This window comes from Cavia porcellus, unplaced genomic scaffold (genome assembly GCF_034190915.1).
Source record: "Cavia porcellus strain 051 isolate PalLab524CR breed Dunkin Hartley unplaced genomic scaffold, mCavPor4.1 scaffold_16, whole genome shotgun sequence".
Lineage (NCBI taxonomy): Eukaryota > Metazoa > Chordata > Mammalia > Rodentia > Caviidae > Cavia > Cavia porcellus.
Window position 1 is genome coordinate 55,853,111 of NW_026947499.1, and position 24,052 is coordinate 55,877,162.

General features: G+C 48.1%; 2 protein-coding genes and 1 non-coding gene across 5 annotated transcripts; all 3 read right to left on the reverse strand.

Annotated features, from left to right (window-relative positions):
- Nucleotides 1-201: 201 nt before the first annotated feature.
- On the reverse strand, nucleotides 202-8,363 carry Spns1 (SPNS lysolipid transporter 1, lysophospholipid). 2 transcript variants are annotated; one of them, XM_013142125.3, is made up of 13 exons: nucleotides 8,186-8,363; nucleotides 7,279-7,570; nucleotides 7,125-7,190; nucleotides 5,222-5,358; nucleotides 3,872-4,023; nucleotides 3,708-3,774; nucleotides 2,825-2,970; nucleotides 2,395-2,550; nucleotides 1,927-2,116; nucleotides 1,537-1,602; nucleotides 1,245-1,343; nucleotides 816-987; nucleotides 202-538 (listed from the first exon to the last, which is right to left on the reverse strand). In XM_013142125.3, exons 2-13 carry the CDS (start codon nucleotides 7,517-7,519, stop codon nucleotides 444-446), a joined length of 1,587 nt encoding a protein of 528 aa, XP_012997579.1. In that variant the 5' UTR covers nucleotides 7,520-7,570; nucleotides 8,186-8,363; the 3' UTR covers nucleotides 202-443. The 2 variants fall into 2 exon arrangements, with proteins under 2 accessions (XP_012997579.1, XP_003477878.1); XM_003477830.5 differs by lacking the exon at nucleotides 8,186-8,363 and adding an exon at nucleotides 7,708-7,879.
- A 2,297-nt stretch (nucleotides 8,364-10,660) lies between these two features.
- Nucleotides 10,661-10,764, reverse strand: LOC111754074 (U6 spliceosomal RNA). Its single transcript, XR_002788801.1, has one exon. It is a non-coding gene; the product is annotated as a U6 spliceosomal RNA (small nuclear RNA).
- A 3,694-nt stretch (nucleotides 10,765-14,458) lies between these two features.
- On the reverse strand, nucleotides 14,459-24,052 carry Nfatc2ip (nuclear factor of activated T cells 2 interacting protein). 2 transcript variants are annotated; one of them, XM_063226718.1, is made up of 8 exons: nucleotides 23,609-24,052; nucleotides 22,975-23,047; nucleotides 20,984-21,098; nucleotides 20,185-20,265; nucleotides 19,906-20,092; nucleotides 18,677-18,821; nucleotides 18,439-18,548; nucleotides 14,459-16,834 (listed from the first exon to the last, which is right to left on the reverse strand). In XM_063226718.1, the coding sequence occupies exons 1-8, from the start codon at nucleotides 24,050-24,052 to the stop codon at nucleotides 16,676-16,678; spliced, it is 1,314 nt and encodes a 437-aa protein (XP_063082788.1). In that variant the 3' UTR covers nucleotides 14,459-16,675. The 2 variants fall into 2 exon arrangements, with proteins under 2 accessions (XP_063082788.1, XP_063082789.1); XM_063226719.1 differs by lacking the exon at nucleotides 14,459-16,834 and having other exon boundaries at nucleotides 18,439-18,577.

Genomic DNA, 24,052 nt, shown 5'->3' on the forward strand with positions numbered 1-24,052 from the left:
CTCCGTGAGCATGGACACGGGCATGACTCACTGTCACACTGAGTCAGCTCACTCGGAGGAAAGCAGTCCTACCTCTGATCACCCAAACAGAAGACAAGGACCACCCCCAGTCCCCAGGGCGCAAAACCATGGACCAGTCCCTATAGCCCAGCCAGTAGAGGTCACTAACACCCAGAGAAAGACTCAAGCAGACACTTGGGGTCTGGCTACAAATTTTATTGTTACAAATAGCACCGAGCCTGCGGGACTGCCCCAGTGTAGGGAAACCCCGCCCAGGCCCCCATCACTCCCCTGGGCTATCCACGTAGTGTCTGGAACCAGGACACAGCCCAGGGCTATCTCCTGGAAACTGGGCTGGGCTGGGCCAAGGGTTTCAGCCTCAGGCACCTCATGGGTGGGCCCAGGGCCAGCTGCAGCAGATGTATGGATAGGTGAGTGATGCCTCAGATGAGCACACTGGACACAGGGACCCGAGTGGAGCGGCCTCGCTGGGGCACCACAATCCGGTCATCTGTGGGCCCTGTCTCAGGCAACAGACCTGTGGGAGGTAGGGTCAGAGCCAGGCCAGAGAGACAGACAGACAGACACACACACACACACACACACAGAGCAGACAAGCAGGCAACAGGACACAGGTGGGATGGCAACAAGGGCCATCAGAATCATGGACACAGATGAACACCAGCTTGTAGGACAATCAGATCAGAAGCCAAAAAAGGGGTGAGCTATGGACTGAGAAATGCCCAGGACCTGAGCTGTGCAGCTGGATGGAAAGACAGAGAAACAGGCAGTGTGGGGGACAAAGAGCAACTGACCCTGCACATGGAGCTGGGCCCGCCGGCGATCACCCTCAATGAAGATGGCGGTGCCCAGGAAGGCAGCACCACCCAGCGCCCCAATGAACGCACAGAGCATGAGTGAGAACTGCAGGGCCCGGAACTCCGACAGGAAGGATGGGGGCCACCTCCGGCGGAGGCGATCGGAGATCTGTGGGAGCATGGAGCCAAGAGTTAGAGACCTGAGCGGAGCCAGGGTGAGCCCCCAACCCAAGAAAAGGAAAATGGAGCCTGGGAAAGGGAAGGGGGTTCAGAGCACTACGGTGAGGCCATAGGCCTCATGGGGAGAAACCTGTAGACAAAATCCCCTGGGACCAGTGGAAGGTGAGAGGCCCATGCCCAGGTCAGCACCAGGAGTACTGGGGGCCCCATGCACCCCACCCCGTCCCAGCAGGGGGCAGTGCTCACCAGGCCGATGAGGTAGGGGCTCCCAGCGTCACCCAGCAGGTGAGATAGTACAATCTGGAAGGCCTCAGCAGTGGAACGTCGAGTGGGGATGACGACATACTGCAGAGGGGAGGGGAGCTCAGTATGGGGGCTCCCCATGGGACTAGAAGACACAGGGCCAGGACAACAGGCCCCTCAGGGCTGGACTCTGCAGCCAGGCTGAACACCACTATTCAGAGCAAGCAATGCCTCCTGCCCCCAATCCCAGCTCTCATCAGGCTGGGCGCCAATTGTGGAGCTGTGAGCTACTCACTAGCAAAATGTCAGCCACGATGGCCCAGTTCATGGACAGCAAGGTCTCTCCAATAAAGATGAAAATCTAAGGGGGTGGGAGAAAGAAGAGGTATGCCAATCAGAGCAAACACACAAATGGTTTACCATATAACACACTCATCCACTACCTCAAGCAATCCTCTCCACAACAATACAAGATGGGGATTACCATCATTCCCATTTTAGATGATAAAACCAGGCTGAGAGATGCTAAACTGCTTGCCAGGGTCACATGGCTGGAAAGGGCCAGAATCGTGATCTAAAACCAGGCATGCTACCTCAAACCACTAGGAGACCCCAGTTCTACCCCAGTGCAAGGTTCCCCTACCCTGAACCCAGAACACCCCCTCGCACCCTGCTGACTACTCACATAGGTGGCCACGATGCTACCACGGGCGCAGACCAGGGCCAGGAAGAGGAAAGGAGCAGAGCCCAGAAGGCCAGCAGCACAAACCAGAGGGTCTCCCCGAGGGTTGGAGTGGCGTAGGCGGCGGCTGATCTCCACACCCAGACCCACACCCAAGACCCCGGTCAGGCATGTGATGATCCCGAAAATGAGACTAGGGCCAGGGTAGAGACATAGAGCTACAACCTCTGCCTCTAAGACCCCTGCCCAGCATGAAAGCTGGTCTGTCCGACCACCCTTAGCCCCAAGTCTATCCAGACACAGGACCTCTGATCCCCACGTCATCCCTCCAAAGATTCCCCCAGAAACTGAGGCTCTGAAAGAGAAGCAGCTCATGGGGGGTCAGGATTCAAACTGTCCTTGCCCAAGTCTGAGTCACACACTCTTCACCCTGCCACCCGCAGGCCACCCAGCCCAGCCCCACCCGGGTACCTGTCTGAAGAAGAGCAGGATTCTCCAGGAAGGCAGGGTGGGGTCTCCCCCAGGACCACACGGGAGCGCAGCAGGAATGCGGGAGCCCAGAGGGCCAGCGAGCCCGTGACAAAGGCCACAGCAGTGAAGCCGAGGGAAGACAGGATGAAACTACGACTACAGACAGTTGGGAGAGAAGAAGTCAGACCCCACAGAGGTGTGGAGGGAGAAGGGACTTTTCTTTTCCCTTCCTGGCTTATTTTGCAAAAAAACTGGGTGCAGAAGCTGCCAAGGTTGATCCTAGGATTTGCAGCTGCCACGAGGGAACAGTAGTGGCCAAATGCTGGCTTTGGATTTGACAGGCAGGGAATAGAGCCAGCAAACACTGCACTCACTCAAACTGCCAGCACACAACAGAGCCTCGGATGGAGCAGAAAGGGATTCGACTCACTTTCTTGCCAGAGCCCTCAGATCTGCCCACCACGAGGTGGGGTTCAGGGGCGGTGAATCTGAGTAGCGCTCCACAGCTCCCCTGGGTGGCTCCCGTACTACCAGGAACAGCAGCAGAACAGCTACTACCCCCAGGCCTGGTGTCACCTGCGGAAGACACTGGCTTCAGGACAGGCAGAGACAAGGACACACTCAAGCCCTGGGGTTGCGGGAGACAGAGTGAACATTAAGTCCAGCCCTCCTCACATGCAGGCTCACACCCTGCTCAGGAACTACACCTGTGGTCTGGGAAGGTCGTCTCTTTGTTTTCACAAGCCTAACTTTGCTTCTCTTTGACAACAGAAGCCTAATTTCTTTTTTGGGAAAGCACTTCCTCCATTTCTGTCAATCCATATGGACCGAACAGCAACTCAGAGCTGGACAACAACAGGACTGTTAACTGTCCGGGCCCTGGCACCTGGCTTCACGGAGGGCCTGTGACCCACACTGGTCTCATCAGTTGCCATCCCACGACCATTGCTCAAGGACTCAAACTGTTGGAGCTACTCCATTTGAAGATCTTAATTTGGAGCTCATACACTTGAAAAATGAAGTCAACTCAGAAGAAAGGAAAGCTGATAAGAGAACTATCAAATCCCAGTGGACACCCTGGCGTGGCTCTGCCTGAAGATCACCCTGGGACTTCCCACTAGGAAAGCCACTACAGTCCCTTCTGGGGGTCACAGGTACAGTGTGCTCCCAACACCTGCAACAAGGCTCTGCCTGGGACAAGGCTTCCTGCAGGCCTGGCACAGTCAGCACTGCCACAAAAAGGAGGCAACCAGAAGTCAGAAAAGGGATCACATAGTATCACTGACCTTTCCCTGGTCTGTGACCAGACTTACCCGCAGAGCCCAGTGCCAGTCCCCAGCAACATCCTTCACTTTGGACCCTGCAATATAGCCCAGACCGCTGCCAGGAAGAGGAGGGACAGAGGGAACAGAAAATCAATCTGTCAAACCCTCCACCCAGGCCCTCTCTGCCTCCCCCAGGCCTTAGGCCAGCTCACCTCCCCACTGGGATGGCAAAGTAGAACACGCTGAGCATTCGACTGCGCTGGTCAGCGACGAAGAGGTCGGCGATGAGGGTGGGCGCAATGGTGGAATAACTGGCCTCCCCGACCCCCACTAGCCCCCGGGTCAGGAGGAGCAGCCAGAAACGCTGGGGAAGGAGACACAGGGGAGATGGCACCCCCACCTTGGAGCCATCTGCCCAGGCGACCTCTCCAGTCAGTGCCAGAGTCAACAGGGACAGCAGGAGAGGCCTGGGTTTAGAATCAGTCAGACCTGCTGGCATCCTGTCTCCACTATTTACTAGCTGTGACTTTGAGAAAGTAACTTAACCTCTCTGAGCCTCAGTTTCCTCATCTGCAAAAGGGGAATAACAAGTTGTTCACATAGCTGTTGTGAGGACTTCACAGTACAAAGTCCCCAGCAAAAACAAAATAAATTATTGGGCTGGGGATTTAGCTCAGCCTAAGGGTCTGCCTGCAAGTGTGAGGTTACCAGTTTGGTCCCCGGTACCACCAAACAAACAAAAACTGTAAACTCAGGGCTTTCGGGTGAGCTACATTTCCAAAATAAATCTTAGTTCCTACCTTGCCCTTCCCACCCAAGACACCCCAGTGGTGAAAAAAGAACTCGAGCAGGGGAGTATCTGTCTACTGAAGACACCTGGAAGCACACATAGGGCCTCAGCCTGAGGACAAAGCCAGGGTAGAGGGAGCACAGAGGGAGGAAGTTCTAAAGGAGCAAAGAAGCCACAGCCAGGGAAGCACAGGGAAAGCAAAGAGTGAAGCAGCAGAAGAGGGTTTCAGGGAGAAAGAAGGGCTTGAGAGCCCCTGAGAGCTCCAGCAAGAACAGCACTAGGAAGATGGAGCAGCCCTGAGCACGCAGGAGGTCACCATTGCCTGTGGCAATGGCAGGCGCGCTGAACTGGTGGGGCGAAGTCAGCGGGTTGCTCTCAAGTGGAGCGCTGGAGGGGTGACAGGCAGGAGCAAGCAGCTCCCCGGCCGCTCCACCCTCGCTGGTGCTGGGCTGCTGGAGGGACCTTTCAAGGAAAGGAAAAGGGAGACGGCGATCCAGGTGGAACTTTTTCCATGGCAGAGACATTGTGAGTATTTAGGGATGGAGCAGTCAGTGATCAGGGGAAGAGAGATGATGAACAGTAAGAAGGTTCTGGAAAAAAGAGAAGAGGGGGCGAGCAGATTCACTCAGGCAAGGAAAGGGTATAAAATGGCATGAATCCAGGAAACTGCAGAAGCTCCGGGAGGCCAGTCTGAAAGGACTCCAAGGAGCAGCAGCAAAGATTGCTGGGGAGTGGGGAGTGGCCAGCAGCAGGAGCCAGCGTGGGTCCTCACCTCTCTGGGGATGAAGGATGACCCCAGCGTCACCAGGGACCAGAAGGCAATGCCCCCGCACATGAGATACTTCCGATTGTACCTGTCACCCAGGTAGCCAAACACAGGTGCCAACACCATGTAACTGGAGATGAACACTGAGGGGAAGCAGAGAGTCAGCCCAGGCAAGTCCCCAGCCTCCCACTTCCACCAGCTGGGGTGCAGGCTGCCGGAACAACGCGGGGGCACAAGATGATCCCCCGACATCCCGGTTCCTCTGCTTCCTCAGGCTTAGCTCTGGCTGCAGCTCGGATACCTTCCCCAACCTCCACACAGCCCGACCTCCACACAGCCCATCCCATCTACTGCACTTACTGTTTTCCTTTGCACGGTATTTATCCTGTGGAAAGTTACTTCATTTTACTGAGGGTTTACCAGCCCCCTCCTGCACAGAGCGCCCTGAAGGCAAGGACCTTGCCTGTTCTGACTATGACCATGAGTCTCTCACTTAACACATAGCCAGCACATAAGATGTATTCAATCAACACATGCGAAGTGAAAAGGGGACTAAATGGAGCCATCTAGAAAGTTCTGCTACTTCTCCAACATAACTCTTCAGAGGTTTGCAACCTTGACCTATGATCCCATTTTCATCTCTCCAGACTTACCACCAGTTCCTCATTCGCCTCAAGTTGGCAAAGCACACCTCAAGAACTGGTTTCAAAATCCTGTTTTGCCACTAACATAATGTTGTGTGGCCCTGGACAAACCCAAACTCTTCTCCAAGCCTCAGTTTCTTTGTAAAATGTAGATAACACTACCCGCTTCCTCTATAAAGCAGGGAGAGTAACACCTATTCCTCAGTCAATGGGAGGATTTAAACTTGGGGAAGGAGGCAGTTCAGAAGTTCAGTATTAGGCTGGTTGTGTAGTGGCCCATGTATTAGGCTGGTTGTGTAGTGGCCCATGTCTGTATTTAGAAGGACAGCATTTAGAAGGACAGCTGTCAGTTCAAGGCCATCATGAACTAGACTGAGACCCTGTCTCAGAAACTAACAAACAGAAGTACAGCACCTGCCTAATATGTGTGAGGTTCTGGGTTCGATCTCCAGCACCACATATACACACACAAAAAAATGAAGAATAACATCTCGCCAAACACATCATCACCACTCCCTCCAGGGCCTGGCACACAGCAGGCACTCAGAAACATTTGAGAAATGAAGAAGGAAAGGAAAAAATAGAAGAATTTGGTTCTGGTTTTGCCTCTCTCAGAGACCCAAAGTTCCAAACCAGTAAAACTCAGCTTCCCCCATTTCAAACACTCTCTCCTTGCCATGTGGAACACTGCACTGGGCACTCCACAGCATGATCACTTATCCTCAGAAATGACTGTTAGGACTAGCCCCTGTCACAGACAAAGAAAACAAGGCTTAGAGAAACTAAGTGCTGTGCCTACCATCACACAGTAAGGGGAAGCACTAAGATTTAAAGCCCAGTCTGAGCCAGGCGTTGTGGTGCACGCCTATAATCCTAGGCAGGGTGAGGCAGGAGGATCACTGGGACTGAAGGCAGCCTGAACTTCATAGTGAAACCCTGTCTCGAAAAGACAAAAAAATACAAAAATAAAGCCGGGTCTGTCTAAACCACTTACTAAACCAACTATCTGGTTTGGTTTGCTTCGCTTTGTTGTGACAGGGTCTCGCTATGTAGTCTAGGCTGCCTTCCAACTCTCTCAACCCCCCTTACCTCAATCTTCCCAGAGCTGGGATTACAGCCATGCTCCCCTCTTAAGTATGCTGTCCTAGCTGAACTAGCCAGTCCCAGAACAAAGTCAAGGCCATTAGGTCCCCTAAGAATATGGCCCAAAGGGAGGCAGAAAAGCAGTAAAAGCTGCAGTGTGACCACCAGGAGCCTCCACTCACCGGTCTGGATGAGGCCGGAGCTACTGTCTCCGATGCTGAAAAAGTGCTCGATGTCTGGTAGGACGCCTGGCAACGGAACACTCCAGGTGAGCCCGCGAGGCTACCCCATCCCAGGACGCTGGTTCCTTCGTACCCCTCTACGGCTAGCACCTACCGGCCACGGTGAAGCGGTCCATGTAGTTCAGGAGGTTGATGTAGCACAGCACACCTACGATGAGAGCCGACCGGGCCGGCGACAAGCCGGTGATGCGCTGCAGCCCCTCCTGATCTGGCACCTCGGGCTCTCCGGACTTTGGGTTTCCCAAGGACCCAGGCAAGCCCAAGGTGCCAGGCACTGGCCCATCATCTGGGTCATCTGCCTGGCTGAGGAAGGGCGCGGTGTCAGACCCGGCCATAGTCCCGGGGAGCCGCACCGGCCCGCGCTCCGGTCTCACCAACGATCCCACCTGCGAAGTAAAGGAGCTGGAGAAGAAAGACTAGCGGGATTCCCGGAGAGGGACAAGTCCCCACAGTTAGGTAGGACCTCCCTTCTGTGCGGAGCTCGGCTGAAAAGAGACCGGGCCGGGCATTCCCTCCCACACACCGAGCGCAGGGGACTGTGGGATCCAGGTGACACCGATGAGATGGAGGGGGCCGCGCCCCCTCCCACGGTGAGACCCTCACTCCTCGCAGGAGCGCGCTCCCTGTCTCTCAGCGCCGGAGCTGCACCCTGGCGGCTGCCATGTTGCTGAAAAGCGGGTCATGTGACACTGGAGCCGGGTGAAGCAGTCGCTGAGTGCAAACCCGTGGCACGTGACCCGCAGCCGCAGCAACCAGAAGCCTCGAGGCGCCCTCCCTGGGTAAAGTGTCACGTGACTGTCAGCCGGTCGCCGGGGTAACCCAGGGAGCTGCTGTCAGATCACGCGCTACGGCAAGCCGGCTGCTCATTCCCTTCCAGCCGCGACTCTTCGGGAGTCCCCGTGACTTAGCGAATCTCAGTGGCCTTATCCAGGACAACCAACTAGCGGACGTCTTGTGGATTAAACAAAATACTGGAGTCTCAAAAGGTTTTCGGAACTTACAAATGTCTCTAGAGATGTTATGACCAGTTCTCTCTTGTGCTGGTCACTCGCAGCGTCAGAACAGCTCCGTGCATGCGTAGTAGAGTTGGAATGAGTGGAGGGTGAACGGCTGCCCCTTCTCAGGTTCCTCCACCCTGAGCGTCCACTTTGGGTGCTTAAATTCCCACTGAAAGTAGCGTCCTAACCCGCTTTCCCCGCTTCCCTCCGAGACCGGAACCTTGCGCCCTCTCGTGGTCTTTTGTGAAGCTGGTGGAACTCTGAGCCTTGGGAGACGACCTGCAGATCCGGGGCCAAAGGCTGGCTCAGGGTGGTCCTTTAGGGAACGCTCGCAATATCCAAAATGCACCGAATGAACACGCACTCTATGTAAAACTGTCACCATTCTGTGCAAATGCAGCTTCAAAAAAATCCTCTTCCAACCACACTTCAAAAGCAATTCTGGGGCAAGACATTCAGGACGCCTCCAGTCTCTCCAGAGCTCTTCCTAGTCCCCATTCCTTTCCTTCAATAAATTTTCCTACTCTTAGGGGGAAAAAAAGTAATTCTGGAGTCCCTGAGATGCCTTATTAGAATCTATTCTGAGTCCTTAATACCCCTCAATGACATTGCCCCAGGAAATATTTCGTGTTTTGGAAACCTAAGCCTAGTCTCCCCTGGTAGACAAATTTTAGACTGTAGTCATTTAATGCCCCAATAAAAATGTTATTGGGCAGCTTGCTACATGTGCCTGGCACCTCCCAGGTGTCAGGCAAAAGCAGATTTAGTCCCTTCCTTCACAGAGTTTATCAGACGGAGGCAGATTCCTGTGACACTGCACCTGTGGAGTGAAACAGTAAGCACAGCATGTATCTGCCAGATGCCTTGTATCAGGTATACCTGTGTAGGCTCTTCAAACTCGACCGGCCAATAACAATTTTTTAAATAGGCAAAAGATGTGAACAGACATTTCCCAAAGGAAGATACATAGATGGTGAACAAGTACACAATATCATTGGTCATTATGGAAAGATAATTTAAAATCACAATTGACCACCAAGTGTGGTGGTCTGTAATTTCAGCATTCAGGAGGCTGAGGCAGAAACAGTGCCCTAAATTTGAGGCCTACTTGGGCTACATAGTGAGTTCAAGGCCAGCCTGAACTACAAAGCAAAACCCTATCTCAAAAAATAAAACCCACATTGAGGTATCACTATATTAGGATAGTAAAAAACAAAACAAAACTGGCAATACCAAATAACTGGAATTTGCAGCCACTGGAGAAAGGATAGTGTTAAGTGTGGGAGAAAATGGTACATCTATTCTGGAAAACAATTTACAGTTTACTTAAAATTAAATATATGCCTTCCACATGATTCAAAAGTTTCAATCCTACTATCCACCAATAAGAAATGAAAACTGTCTCAACAAAAATTTGTACATGAGGGGCTGGGGATTTAGCTCAGCAGCATGAGCGCCTGCCTTGCAAGCAGGCAGTTGTGAGCTCGATACCCGGTACCAATGAAAAAGACAAAAAAAAAAAATTTGTACATGAATGTTCATAGAAGCATTATACAAACTGGGTGTGAAGGCACATGCCTATAATCCCAGCGCTCTGAAGACTGAGACAAGAGGATTAAAATTTAAGCATGCCTCAGGCAATTTAGTGATTTAGCAAGACTGTCTCAAAAACAAAACCAGGGGCTGGGGATTTAACTCAGCGGCATAAGCACCTGCCTTGTAAGCAGGCAGTCGAGAGAGTTTGATCCCTGGTACCGATAAAAAGGAAAAAGACAAAAAAATTTTAAAAAAAACAACCAAAAAACCTGGGAGTGGCCAGGTGTGGTAGTAATTCCACCACTTGGGAGGCTGAAGCAAGATGATCACCACTAATCAGAGGCCAGCCTGGAATACACAGTGAGTTCAAGACCAGCCTGAACAACATAGTATCTCAAAAAACAAACAAACTAAAAAAGATATGGAGATGTAGCTCGATACAAAGCGCCTGGGTTCAATTCTCAGGACCAAGAGAAAAATACAAATATTTTAATGCCAATTCACTTTGCCAAATGGGAAAACAACTTTGGCTCTTCAAGCACTTTTTAATTTTATGGCTCTTTTGATTAAGGTTTCTTTAAGGCTGTATGGGCCTAGTCAGTTTAAACTAACGTCCAGCTTTTGCTATTTGCTTTGGAAATTATGGTTCACAAAATCTAAGTACACATAAAATTTCTTAAACAAAAAGTTCATTGATGACAAGTCCCACAAAACAAGTCCAGCATATGGGTATTTGAAAGACCTAGTAACAAGAGGGCTTGAATTTAAGTATGGCAGAGAAAAATACAAGTCTTTTATTCAAGATTTCCCATTACCTGTGGCTAGCCAAAGCCAAACATACAGTACGTACAGTTCAGCAGAAATGATTTATGCAACTTTTATTACCGTAAACTGTTGTAATTGTCCACTTTATCAAATGTATATGTAGGGAAACAGTATACAGCCCCTTTGGAATGCATCATGAATTTGTGTGTCACCCTCGCACAGGCACCATGCTAATCTCTGTATCATTCCAATTTTAGTATATGTGCTGCCAAAGCGAGCATAACAGTCACACTTTGGAACTTGACTGCTTTGAAACTTGTGGAATTTGGTACCTGAAGCATTTTCATGAGAAAACTGTCTCAGTATGTGACCAGCGCAGCCCCCCAATGAGACAGGAGATGCTCTTGTGGGTAACAGGTAACTGCCGCTTTATTGAGGCGGGTTCTGGCTTATATATCTGACTGTGGCCAATCACAAGCTGCCTATCTGACTGTGGCCAATCACAAGCTGCCACGGAGTAAACATCACTAGTTGCTGCGGAGAAGTTTATTTGGAGAGGGACATAATGCATTGCGGAAGCTGACGTGGCTCTTGGTCCTGGGCGGAGTATGTTGAGCGCCTGCGCCCGACAAGTATGCACCACTTGTTTGGTACTCTATGTGCGAGTCAGCAGTGGGTGTCCGTTGCCTCCTGACTGGCATTACCCTTTCCAGACAGAACAATGGGGAGGGGTACCTGGCATTTTTGGTACTTGTCACAAGTTCCAAACATGAAGGATGTCTAGAGATATCACCATACATAGCACTACGTACATGGAGACTGTTGAGGACGCTTCCTGGAACACAGCACCCAGGGACAAGTGAGGGATACTACAACCGCAGCATAGCAAGAGGAAGAACAGCACGTGGAAGAGACAAACACACAGAAAAGCCTTGCTCACAGACAGAAGCAGGATGGACACAGCCTCTGAACAGAAGGGTCAATTTGGAAAGCAGGAGAGAGGAAGCGAGCCAGGTGGGCCAGATTAAAATTCTTTTTCCTTTTCTTCTCTTTTCTTTCCTTCTTTGTCTTTTTGAGACAAGGTTCCCTAGGCAGTTCAGGCTGGTCTTGAACTCATATTGTAGCCCAGGTTGGCCTGGAACTCACAGTAATCCTCTTGCCTCAGCCTCCTGAAGCACTGGGATCACAGTTGTGCACTACCACGTCTAGCGAATTTTTCATTTTAAAATCAGATTGAGCGTGTGGTTCAATGGTAAAGTGTTTGCCTCTTATATGAGGCCCTGTGTTTGATCTCCTAGCACTACAAAAATTTTTCAAAAAATTAGATTTGGCAGTCAAACATGGCAACACATGCCTCCAACTACCCTAGGAGGCTCAACCAGAAAGATTGCTTGAGCCAAGGAGTTTAAGGCCAGCCTGAACAACATAAAACTCATCTCTCTTAAAAAAATATGTTGAGCTGAAGATTTAGCTCAATTGTATAAGCACTTTCCTGGAAAGCACAAGGTCATGAGTTCAATCCCCAGTACAAAAAAAAAAAATGTTTAGTCAGGTGTAATGGCACAAACCTATAATCCCAGCATTCGGGAGGCTGAGGCAGGACTGTTGCAAGTTCGAGACCAGCCTGGGCTACAAAGTAAGCTCAAGGTCAGCCTGAATTGCATAGTGAGACCTAGTCTCAAAAAGACAATAAATAAATAAATTTGCATGATAAAACACACATATAGTCTCACCTGAGAAGGTTGAGGAAGGATCATATAGGAATTTAAAACCCTGTTCTAAAGAACTAAAAAGACAGCTGGATGTGGTGGCACATGCCTAAAATCCCAGCATTTGGGCGGCTAAGGCAGAAGGATCACCATTAGTTCAAGGCTAGAATGCACTACAAAACAAGACCCTGTCTCAAAAAAAAAACGCTTTGCTGGGAGCTTAGTCTGACGGGAACAGCAGGTTGGGTATAAGGAGCTACAGCCTGATTCTAAGCTGAGGTGGAACACACAAAAGCATGTCACCAGTTCCTCGAGGGGCTTTGTGAGCTGGAGAGGGGGGCAGGGTTGGAGATGGACCACTTAATGGTATAAACAAAAAAGGGTCAAAAATCAGGCAAAATGGAATTATGCCTTGGTATTTACTGCTCTTAGCCGTGTTGCACCCCTTGGAGACTGATTAGAAAACAGGGATCTCAGACCCCACTCAGAGCAGCTAGTCTAGCATCTTATTTTAAGAGGATTCCCCAAGACTTGTGTACATTTTGAGGTCTGAGAATCACTGTTCAGGGGGAGTGGTGGCGCTGGATCACCACGAGTTCAAGGCCAGCCTAAATTATACAGCAAGACCCTGTCTCAAAAAAAAGCAACAGAATCACTGGTCTCAAAAATTGTGAGTTGGCCAGGCATAGTGGTACACACCTATAATCCAGCACTCAAGAGGCTGAAACAGGAGGATCACTGTAAGTTCAAGCCCAGCCTGGGCTATATAGTGACATCAAACCCAGCATGAACCAGATAACAAGAGCCTGTCTTGAAAAAGAACAACAAAAATTCCAAGTCCTGTTCAGGCTCACCTGAGTTTACATCTGGCTCTGTGATGGGAGGTTATGTGGTCTGGAGCAGGTTACTTCATCTAAGTGTCTATTTTTCCTCTGTAAAATGGGAACAATAACACCTATTTCATAGGGTTGCTCTGAAGATGAATCGAGATTATGAAAAGAGCCACAGGAAAGGGCAAACTTCTCTGCCACAGAAAAATGCAATTCTTTTACAGTGAAATCTTTCCCACATGCTTCCCAGATGATGCACTAGAGTCAGCAGGAACTTCGAATCCTAATGGTCTTACCACTTGTGTTACCAATCTAACAGAATTCAGGAGAAACTGCAGAGGGATGTGATGGTGCACATTTGTAACCCAATCCCACCACTCTGGGAGGCCAAGGCAGGAGGATCACAAGTTAGAGCCCATCATTTAGTGAAACCATGTCAAAACTAAAAAAAAAAAGAGAAGGGAAAAAAGCTTTTTTAAAGGGCTGTAAATGTAACTCAATGTGAAAGTCTTGAGCTTCATCTCCACTACTGCAAAACAGAGAGGGAAAAGAAGACAGAGAAGCCGGGAAGATGCACATGCTACTAATGACTGTGAGTCTATTCCTGGATATAAACATCTAACGAAAATTCTCACTAGTACCCCAAGGAAACCACAGTATTGTGATGTTTTGCCAAAACAAGGTCTCGCTATGCAGTTCAGGCTGGCTTTGAATTCATAGAGAGTCTCCTACCTCAGCCTCCTAAGTGCCAGGATTATAGGCTTGTACCACCACACCTGGCTCACTACTTCCACATTTTGGAGTTAAAACCTAGTTTGGTTTTAGGTGGCAGAAATCCTAAAATAAGTTATTTAAGCAAGCAAAGTTCTTAGTTCATTTAAAAGTCCAGAGGTCAGTAGTGTAGCAACATGGTGACAGCCAAGCTTTCATGAGGTCCCAGTTCTGGAAGTCCTCAGTGTCAGTAGAGCTATCCCATATCCAGTCAGCAGGTAGGCGGCAAGCAAGGACAGGGCACACAGGCACATGCTTCCCTGTGGACACTTCCTAGAAATGACACACCTCTGCCAGTTGGACCCCAAGAGTCAGAATTAGCATTACCTCTAGTTAGACTCCATATGACACCTACTGCCATGTATGTGTTATGTAAATAGTTATACTGTATTGTTCAGGGCATAATAATAGGAAGAAAGGTCCGTACATGTTCTATACATACATACACTTCTCTCCCTAACAGCTGCAACCATGGTTGGCTGAATCTACAACTGCATTGATGTGGAGAGCTAACCATACTGTCTTTTATATGTTGCATGTCTGTTTTTGGCTCAAAGCTGTGAGCTTTAGTATCTGAGAGGGAGAAAAAATAGATAAGGGGAAATGGTCCTTGTCACCACAGGTGTCACATCAAGGTCACACAGCCAGAAATTCTCAAGTATACATAGGTTGAATGTATTGCCATTTATTTTGATGAGATTGAATACATAATCTTAATGTATACAAACTTATTAGTGGGCATAAAAGATCTGAAAATATGAACAGCTATGACATATCATGAACTAGTTAAATGTTATAAAATTCAAAGTAAAAAATAAAATAAAATTCAAAGGAATGCCAAGTTCCAATAAAATATTTTCATGAAGCTGACATACTTTTGCTAAAATTATACCACTACTGGTGGATGATTCATGACATTTTTAGTAGACAAAACTGGCTTGTTAGATTGAAAAAAAAAATGATCTCACATACAGAGATGCATTTTAAATCATGTAAAGTGACGCTTGGTGTCTAGCAGCCAGTATAGTCAGGTATTGACCAGTGAGGACCAAGTACTTGACACACAGAACAGCTGCTGCCCCATCCACACCAATGTGTTCCAACTGGACTTCAGTCCTATTTAGTGGCTAAATAGGAGAGGAAAAACACCAAGCTAACAGAAGAAACTGACAACAGCTTTTAACTAGCTCTAAATAAGATGGTAAAAAGCACAAACTTTATAACAAAATGGTTAATTTGTTTACGTTAAAATCAAGACTGTTCAGTGAAAGATACCTTTACATACACAAAGTGCCATTCTAGGATTTATTTGCAATCACCCAAGAGTACACAAGCAACTCCTCAGAATAAACAAATACAAGAAAAGGAAACTCCATGAGGAAATCAGCAATTCACAACAAGAAAAATCAGAAAGGCTGACAAATACATTTTAAAAACTCATTTTTTTGTTGTTTGGTTGGTTGGTTGGTTGGTTGGTTTTGGCAGTACTGGGGATTGAACTGAGGGCCTTAGCATTGAGCTATGTCCCCAGTCCTTTTTTATTTTTTATTCTAGAGGCTCACTAAATTGAAAAAATGTATAAATTCTTCCTTAGTCTCCACAGTGCTGGGATTCCAGGTGCGCTATACTATGCCCAGCTTTAAAAATAATGTACCTAAATTAATGATGATCAAAAGAATGTACATTAAAACATGGCATCACTTTATGCTCATCAAATTAGCCAAAATCAGAAAGCTGGGAGACATCCATTGCTGCTAAGGGTGAGAAGAAATGGAAACTTCAAGTGGGAGTGTCAATCCCCACTCTGAGGACAAACCTGGGAAGCCAGAGAAATGGACCTGTATGACCCATAATCCTCTCCTGGGTACACAGGCTACAACCCTGTTCATGAAGCACAGAAGGGGCCCCAGAAAAGAATGTTCATCGTGGCCTTGGATACAATGCCAAGGCATTGGAGACACTCAGGTGTCAACCGCTTAAGGCTTCGTGTGAATAAAATGTGGTTGACGTCCCTGTGGAGTACCACGAAAGCAGTTCAGAGTAATGACAGGTCACACTAAGCAGCAGGGCTAGAGCTTCACATATGGTGGGTGAAAACAGAATTAGATCTATTGCACAATACCATTTACCCATAAAATACTCTAACTTTTAAAAACATTCATATTCAAATGTGTAATAAATATATTAAATGGGATGTTGATGGAAGAGGATGGTATAAGGAAGGGGAATTCAAAACAGAGAATTCTTGCATGAGACTATATACCCAAGATCCAAAACAAAACTTAAATACGTGCACCAAAAAGGGTGACAATGAAGGGTCCTGGGATTGAAAAGATGCTTAGGGCTGAGATTCCCCTACCCTTCAAAAGAATATTCTGTCTACCTGTTCTTAAACTACAGGATCCGTGCACTTGCTCACTCACTCGCTGCATGCTAAGGAGCCAGCCATTGCACATGCCTCCAGCACGCTCAGCCGCAAAGTGAGAATAAGGCCACTGTTGGTCCTCAGTGTGATGTAAATCCCAGATCTAGAAACCCATTCCCCACCCTCATTTATTTCAACTCTTTAAATATGAGCAAAGTTTCATAGAAGTCATTTCAGTGAAGCCAAGGGCAGTAACGGAAGTTCAAGGGCACAGGTGGGCTAGAAACTCAGCATGACATGTGCATGGTGCCATAGGCTGCTTACAGCAGCACAACCACCATCCACCTAACCTAGTGGTTAATGGCTTGAGGCCAGGTTAACAGGAGATAGGGTCCAAGGTCCCCCCTTGCTTTTGACTCTGCTTAAAAATAAATTCTGCCTCAAGTTGTTTTTACAGGGCCAAAAAAGGAGGAGGAGTTCTAAGTCCTGGCTGGGCCTCCAAACAGGGAATGGGGTTTCAGGCCCAGACCTCTATGACGTCCCCAGATTCCATGCCCAGATCAGCTGGTAGCTCCTTGCCTGAAAGCTTTGTCCCATCAAAGAAGAAGGAGAGTTTGTGTCCAGACAGTCCCATGGCCTCCGCATAGTGTGACATGAGGGTCTTGAGAGGAGAATCCTGGGAGGAGAGAGAAAAACAGATCTAAAAATATGAAAGGAAAGGGGAGGCAGAAATCCTTCTAGGGACAAAGAACTTGAGACAACTCAAGGGGCCAATCAGGGACATCAGAGCCCCTAAAGGCAAGGCAAGTGGATGAGGAAGCCAGCTCAGCCAGATTCCTATCTGGGAACCGGGACACTATATCAATATATTATAAGACAGCCCAGATTCTAAAGTGCAAGTGATCCAAGTCATGGGCCAGACTCTCCCACTTATTTGATGTGTTACCTTAGGAAAGTGTTATGGGTTGAACTGTGTCTCCCAGAAAAGACACTCCTAACTCCTGGCAAATATGAATGTGACCTTATTTGGATTCAGGGCCTTGAAAATGTAATCAAGTTAAGATGAGGCCACACTTGATTAAAGTAGCTGCTAATCCAATGTGACTTATATCCTAGGATGAAGAGAGATACAGAGTGACACAGCTGCAAGCCAAGGGATTCTGGCCACCCTGAAGCTAGAAAGAGGCAAAGGATTCTATTTAGAGCCTCTGAGGTAACACAGTCCTACTAACACCTCTATATCAGATTCCCAACCTCCAAAACTGTAATAACAACAGTTTCCTATTTTTTTGTTTGTTTGTTTTTGAGGCAGAGTCTCACAATGTAGGTCAGGCTGGCCATGAATTTACAGCAATCCTCTCGCCTCAGCTACAGTGCTAGGATTACAGTGTGCACCACTACACTCAGCTCTATTGTTTTAAACTGCCCAATCTGTGATGTAATCAACATTCTAGGACCCCCAATAGATGCCTGAAACCACGGATAGTGGACACTTAAAACCAGGAAGACAGACAGATAGATAGATAGATGCTTAAGATAAAGTTTACACTTAAAATAAAGTTTAATTTATAAATTAGGCACAGTAAGAAATTAGCAATAATAAAATTAGAACAATCATTTTTTTTGTACCAAGGATTGAACTCACAACCATGTACTTGCAAGGCAGGTGCTTATGCCACTGAGCTAAATCCCTGGCCCAGAACAATCTTAACAAGACTGCAAATTGCGATAAAAGTCACAAAAATGCCATCTTTGTCTGTCTCAAAACATTTTACTGGGGGCTAGCTCAGCGGCATAAGCGCCTGCCTTGCGAGCAAGCAGTTGTGAGTTCGATCCTCGGTACCGATAAAAAGGAAAAAGACAAAAAAAAAAAAAAAAAAATTTTACTGTACAATGGATTTTAGCAACTTCAGCATGTGATTTCCTTAAAAATTTTCATTTTTGCCTGGCATGGGTGAAGTTGTGAGTTCGATCCCCAGTACCAAAAAAAGAAAAAAAAAAGAATTTTCATTTAAAGGAATTATTTTAGCTGGACATGGTGATGCACACCTGTAATCCCAGCACTCAAGAGGCTAAGGCAGGAAGATTGCTATGCGTTCAAGGTCAGCCTGACTGCATAGCAAAGCCCTGTATCAAAAAGACAAAAACAACAAAAGCTACAAATGAAAAAAGAACATGCAACACCAATGTCTCCACTGAGTCAAGATTAGGAGGAATCTGCCGCTCATAAACTGACAAGAGAGCAAAAGAAAGAAATGCACAGCCACTTTACCCACTCACTTGAGATAGTGAGATCTCCAGCATTTGGTGTTTCTCTTTCCCCTGCACCCGGAGCCGCAGCTGTTGAGAAACCTCTGCATCTTCTGAGGAACTTGCCAACACCACACAGTCTGTAGGAGTCAGGATCAGGAAGCCAGGCCTAAGTAGGGGGTTGGAAACAGGGCCCACGCCAGACTGTTCCTCTCTTCCCCTCCTATAGCAAAATCCTCAAGGCCCAACCACCTTGTCTTTTACTCACCAATGATATCAGCCACTCCAAGTTTTAAGGTCCTAGGGGTGGCAGCAGGGGACAGCTCTGTCTCTCCAAAGAGCAAGAGGATCCTGCTTGGGGATACCCCAAGATGAGAGGCCATATGGTCCACTACACTCTGAAAGGGCTCCGACTAGAGAAGGGGTAAGAAGCACAGGTAGCCTTCCTGCCTTGAAATTCCCCAGCCCAGCTCTACCCCAACACCACTACCCAAAACACAAGAATCTGGCCTGAACTCCTCATCTGTGAGTGTCACCATACTTACCTGGCAAGTGTAAAGTCATGTCAATAAGGAATTCAAGTAAATAGCACAAAAGATAAACCAGCCATAGTTTAAAGACAAAAAAGGGAATGGTGGAATTACCACAAATGAATCACATGGCCATCTTAAAAATCAGCTCTTACACACTTTGGACAACTGCTAGACTGGTGAATATGCATCAGTCTGACTGCATCTTCCATTTAAGAGAAGCCAAAAACTTGAGCCTCTGTCTGAATATCTGCTGCAAAGGCTGTCCACAAACCTGTTTTGTTTGGCAGTGCCAGGAATGGAACTGAGAACCTCTCACCTCCTAGGCAAGCACTCTGCCTTGAGTCACATCCATCTCCAGCTTCAGGTTTATGTTAAGTGCACCTACAGTGCAGGCAGCAAATTGCGGTTGATAAGGCCTTGGATGCCCAGTCTGCAGCACCCAGCTTAGCTGCTTGACTCATGCATAGTTAGTGTTCATTTCTGTTTTCACCTTTGGCGTTGAACTAGGACCATTCCTACACAATCTCAGCCTTTGCTAGGAAGCTGGGAAACTCAGGATGACTGAATGACATCTAGTATGTCCAGCAAGTTGAGGATGACCCCAAAGCACAGGCCCTACAAGGCACTTCCAAGAAATGCTTCCTAGAAGACACATGCTTAAGTGGAGTCTTCAGGATGAATAGGCAGTCTGCCAGAAAAGAGACTGAAGGAAAAAACAGAGGGAACAAGACGTGTAAGGCATGGAGGGACGAATGAGTGGTGGGCAGCTCGAGAGAGCAGCATACAAAAAGGAAGGTATTAGGGCTGGGGATTTAGCTCAGCAGCATAAGCGCCTGCCTGGCCAGTGCGAGCTCGTGAGTTGAATCCCTGGTACCAAAAGAAAGAATAAACAAAAAAAGAAAGATATGGTCTCTCCAGCTGGCCCCTACCTGGCCCCTCCTCCAGTATGTCCTCAGACACTTACCATTCTGATGGGCAGTCTGACCACGTCAGCCCGGCAGCGAACTTTGAGAGGGAAAAGCCGGGGGTTCTCTGGGAGGACAGGCCCCTCTACGAGGACTACGTCATCATCTTGGCTCTGGAAGTCTCGGCCCTGATGCTGCTTGGGGCTCAGGCAAGATCGGAGATCCTGGAGGCGTTTGTTCACCTCCCTAGAATGCAGAGAAGACTCTGGCTCAGCTGGGACCGCCCACCTACCACATTGCCCCTCCTCACCCTGGTGAGGAACCCCAGCCTCTGGCACCTTAACTTCTGGAGTGCCCGAGTATGCTTCTTGCTTTTACTTCTTGGTGGAGGTGAGGGCAAAGGAGAAGTGTCCGAAACCCTAAAGAGAGGAAAGAGGGACCAGATGGAAGTTAAGGAAAAACCCAACCCTGTACATCTTTTCATGGACTGTGGGCCCCTAGGAATAAGAGGAGAACAAGAAAATCAAGAAGCACCTCTCAGTAGCATCCATTTTACTGGAAGTGAAAGGTAGGTAAGAGCCTGGGAAAAATTGAGACATCATTTATATATTTACAAGACTCAAACATGAGGGAGGAAAAAGCCTACTTATAGTCACTTTCCAGATAAAAGGCCAATAACATCCAACAGGCACTGAATATTCTTCATCTATTTAACAGCTAACAGTTGCCATGATTATTTCCATTTTACAGATAAAGATACAGAAGCACAGAGAAGATACAGAACAGACAGCTGAGTGTCAACCACACCCTTCACCCCTGTACTGTCCCACCTTAGATTCCATTCCCACTGACTGGACAGGTCACCTGGAAAGGTCACCTCTTTCTCAACCTGAGCATCCAGACTCCTTTTATGCCTACTCCTTAACCTCTCAGAAGCCACCTGAGGAGCCAGAGATATAGCTCAGCGGCACAAGTGCCTGCCTGGCAAGCATAAGGTTGTGAGTTCAATCCCCAGTATCCAAAAAAAAAAAAAAAAAAAAAAAAAAACCAGAAGCCACTTGAGCATCCTGCCTGCCCTGGCTTACCTCTCCAATTCCCTTCCTGTTCCCTGGGTCCAAGTGCCCCAATCTTACTCACATTAACACCTCCTTTTTCTTCTCTTCTTTCTCATCCTTACTCCTCAGCTTCCACGGAGAGCTTGGAAATGGGGGATCCTCAGGGTGAGGACTGCTGGAATCTGCTATATCTGCCTCTGGGGAAGAGCAGGAAAAGCGAGTGCAAAGAGTTATCCAAGAGACAGTGCAGAGGTCAAGGAGAAACAAGTCAGAGGCTTTTAGGAGGGTCTATGAACTGGGGTATGGCATGAGGAAGGCCCTGGGTTTGATCCTCAATGCCGCATAAAAAAGTTTTTGAATAAAATAAGGGCCAAAGGACACTGACCTTTCTAAACATGCCTAGGACTACTGTTATTTGCTTAATATTTTTATCTTTATATCACTCATTTTAAATTTCTAATAAAAAATCAGATATTCTAGAATATAAACTTTTTTGCCATTTGCTTGGTTTCAATAAAAAAATCCTAAGACTGGGCTATAGCTCAGTGGTACAGTATATGTTTAAGGCTCTGGGTTCAATGCCATGCACCACTCACCTTAAAAAAAAAAAAAAAAAGACTGTAAAGCATAAAAGTAAATAAATACAGTTGGGCTGAGACTTTAGCTCAGTGGTAGAACACTTGCCTAGCAGATGCAAGGACCTGCACTACAAAAATAAAAATACATATATACTATGGAAAAGAAACCATGATAATCAACTCTAGATCAATGACTTTCAGTCAGGGGCAATTTTGCCTCTTGAGGAACACATAGCAACACTGGAGACAATTTTGGTTGTCCCTATGTAATGGAGGAGGGATTGGGGTACATTACTGGCATTTAGTAGAGAGATGAGGATGCTGTTAAAGTTTCCACAATGCATAGGATACAGGCACCCCCAACAAAGAATTTTTCAGCCCAAAATGTCAGTAATGCTGAAGTTAAGAAATCCTGTCCTGGCTAAACGCAATAGCTGCAACAAGCATGAAATTCTACACTTCTAACAAGCTTTCCTGGGACTCCTAACATTGCTGGGCCCACATTCTGAGTAGCAAGGATAGAGGTACCATTTACAATGACATGTCTATCTTCCACATACTGCAACCCTTAACCATACACAGGGACAAGACAGCTCTATTTCCTTTAAATAATTCTCATCCAGGGCTGGAGATTTAGTTTAGTGGTGCAGCATCTGCCTGGCAAGTGTGATGACCTGAGTTCAATTCCCAGTACCCATTAATAATAATAATAATAATAATTCTCATCCAGATCCTTTGACATAGGTCCACTATTATCATTTTCCTAAAGAGGAAATTGAAGTCTTAAGAGATTAAGTAATTTGGCCAAGGTCACACAACTATTTAAGGACAGAGCTGGGGGCTGGGGATTTAGCTCGGTGGTGTAAGCACCTGCCTGGCAAGCCAAGGTTGTGAGTTCAATCCCCAGTACCAAAAAGAAATAATAAATAAAATAAAGGACAGCCCAAGCCACATGGCTCCTAAATCTGCTCTTAATCAGTCTGCTATGCTCCTTCATAGTACAGAAATCTGGATCCAAAGTCTGCATTTGCAAACTGGATCTCTTCCTTATAAATGATCCTATTCACTGACCTTTGCAAAAGATCTGCAAAAATGCTATCTGGGAAAGGCAAAGACTGGAAGACCAGATAAGGTTCAGTGAACAGCCTGCGGGCTCCAGAGTGTTCCCAAGAAACTAATAACATATGTAACCAGATGTTGCAATTTCTCAACGCCTCCCCTTCCCCTGTCCCCAATGGGATTACAAAATCAGAATATCTGGGGGGTGGCACCTGAAATCTATAAACAAACACTGTCTTGTACTGTGTGGTGAGGAAAGTGGTTCGACAGCACTTCCAAGTGGGCTCCTGCGCATTCTGGCTAACAATACTGTCTCCATAAAGGAGCACTGCAACATGAGTGCCCTCTCCTACCTCTCTCCGACCCTCAAGAGACAATGGAGAGCGAGAGACTGCAAAAACTTCCTCAGAGAAAACAGCCCTGAATCCTCCCTTACCTTCCTCAGCACCTTCCGGGTAGAGTTTCAGGAGAGACAGGGGGTCGGGGATGGGATGGAAACTGCTTTCTACCTACAAAAATTAAAAAGGGAGGGTCTGTCCCAAGTTTTCCCCTATTGGAAGGCAAACAGAATTTTCCCAGACACCCAGCTCCTAAACTGTCGCTCAGGATGAGGAGGACATCATCATCCAAGGGACTCAGGAGTCCAGCTTTCCCAGGATCCAAAATGGTAATGCCTTCATCCTTATCTGTCCCTAAGGCACCCTGAAGATGCAGGCTTAGTTGCTGGCCATCCCTCTACCAACTACTCTTAGGGAATCCCACCCAGCTCCTAACTCACCGCGTTACCTGGGGACCCTGGTTTCTCACAAGAACCCCCTCAGTCCTTATTCCCCATAGTCCCAGTATCCCAGTTTCCTAGCATCCTTGGCAAGGAGCTCCAGCCTCAAAACTCAACATGCTCAAAACCCTGCAGGTTTTCCCACCCGTCTCAGACCCTCAAGAATCCCAGCCCTTCGGACTCCCTGTTCATCCTTGCGACTTCAGGTGGCTCAGGAGCCCTGCGTCCCTCTGCCCCCGACAACCTGGCCCCGTCTCGGAGCAGCCCCAGCGCCCCGCCCGGCCCGGCAGACCTTCCCGGAATACACCGGAACGACCGGCGCCTCCCCCGGGTCCAGCAGCAGTGGTCGCCGCCGCCTGACTAGCGTCCGCGGGGCTTCTAAGGACCGCGCGTCCGCCCCATCGCTGTCGCTGTCGTCCCGGAGCGTAGCAGAGACCCGGGACTCCGAAGACTGGACCTCAACAGGGTCCGCTGCATCCCGCGCGGTGGCCACCTCCAGAACATCCTCATCACTATCGCTGACCAAGTCCACAAGCATTGTATCCACAGTGCGCCCAGCTGGAGACCGCTGAGCGCGAGGACGCCCAGCCCGGCCGCCCCGGCCGCCGCGGCCGCGCCGGCCGCCGCGGCCACCCCGAGACCTTCGGCCGACCCCACCACCTCTGGGCCTCAGAACCTGTCTCACAGGTTCCGCCATGTCGCACAACCGCCACGCACGCCCGCCCCCACTATCCAT

Bases quoted from the DNA above. Each gene is read 5' to 3' on its own strand.
- Spns1 (XM_013142125.3), bottom strand. From the start codon at position 7,519: ATGGCCGGGTCTGACACCGCGCCCTTCCTCAGCCAGGCAGATGACCCA. The intron at 3,775-3,871 runs GTGAGCTGGCCT...TCTTCCTGGCAG, and splicing joins TTTGCCATCCCAGTGGGGAG to CGGTCTGGGCTATATTGCAG. The intron at 1,344-1,536 runs GTGAGTAGCTCA...TCCCCTCTGCAG, and splicing joins TCGTGGCTGACATTTTGCTA to TATGTCGTCATCCCCACTCG.
- Nfatc2ip (XM_063226718.1), bottom strand. From the start codon at position 24,052: ATGGATAGTGGGGGCGGGCGTGCGTGGCGGTTGTGCGACATGGCGGAA. The intron at 18,822-19,905 runs GTAAGTGTCTGA...CCCCTTCTCTAG, and splicing joins TCAGACTGCCCATCAGAATG to TCGGAGCCCTTTCAGAGTGT. The intron at 16,835-18,438 runs GTGAGTGGGTAA...CTCTCCTCCCAG, and splicing joins TGGAGATCTCACTATCTCAA to GATTCTCCTCTCAAGACCCT.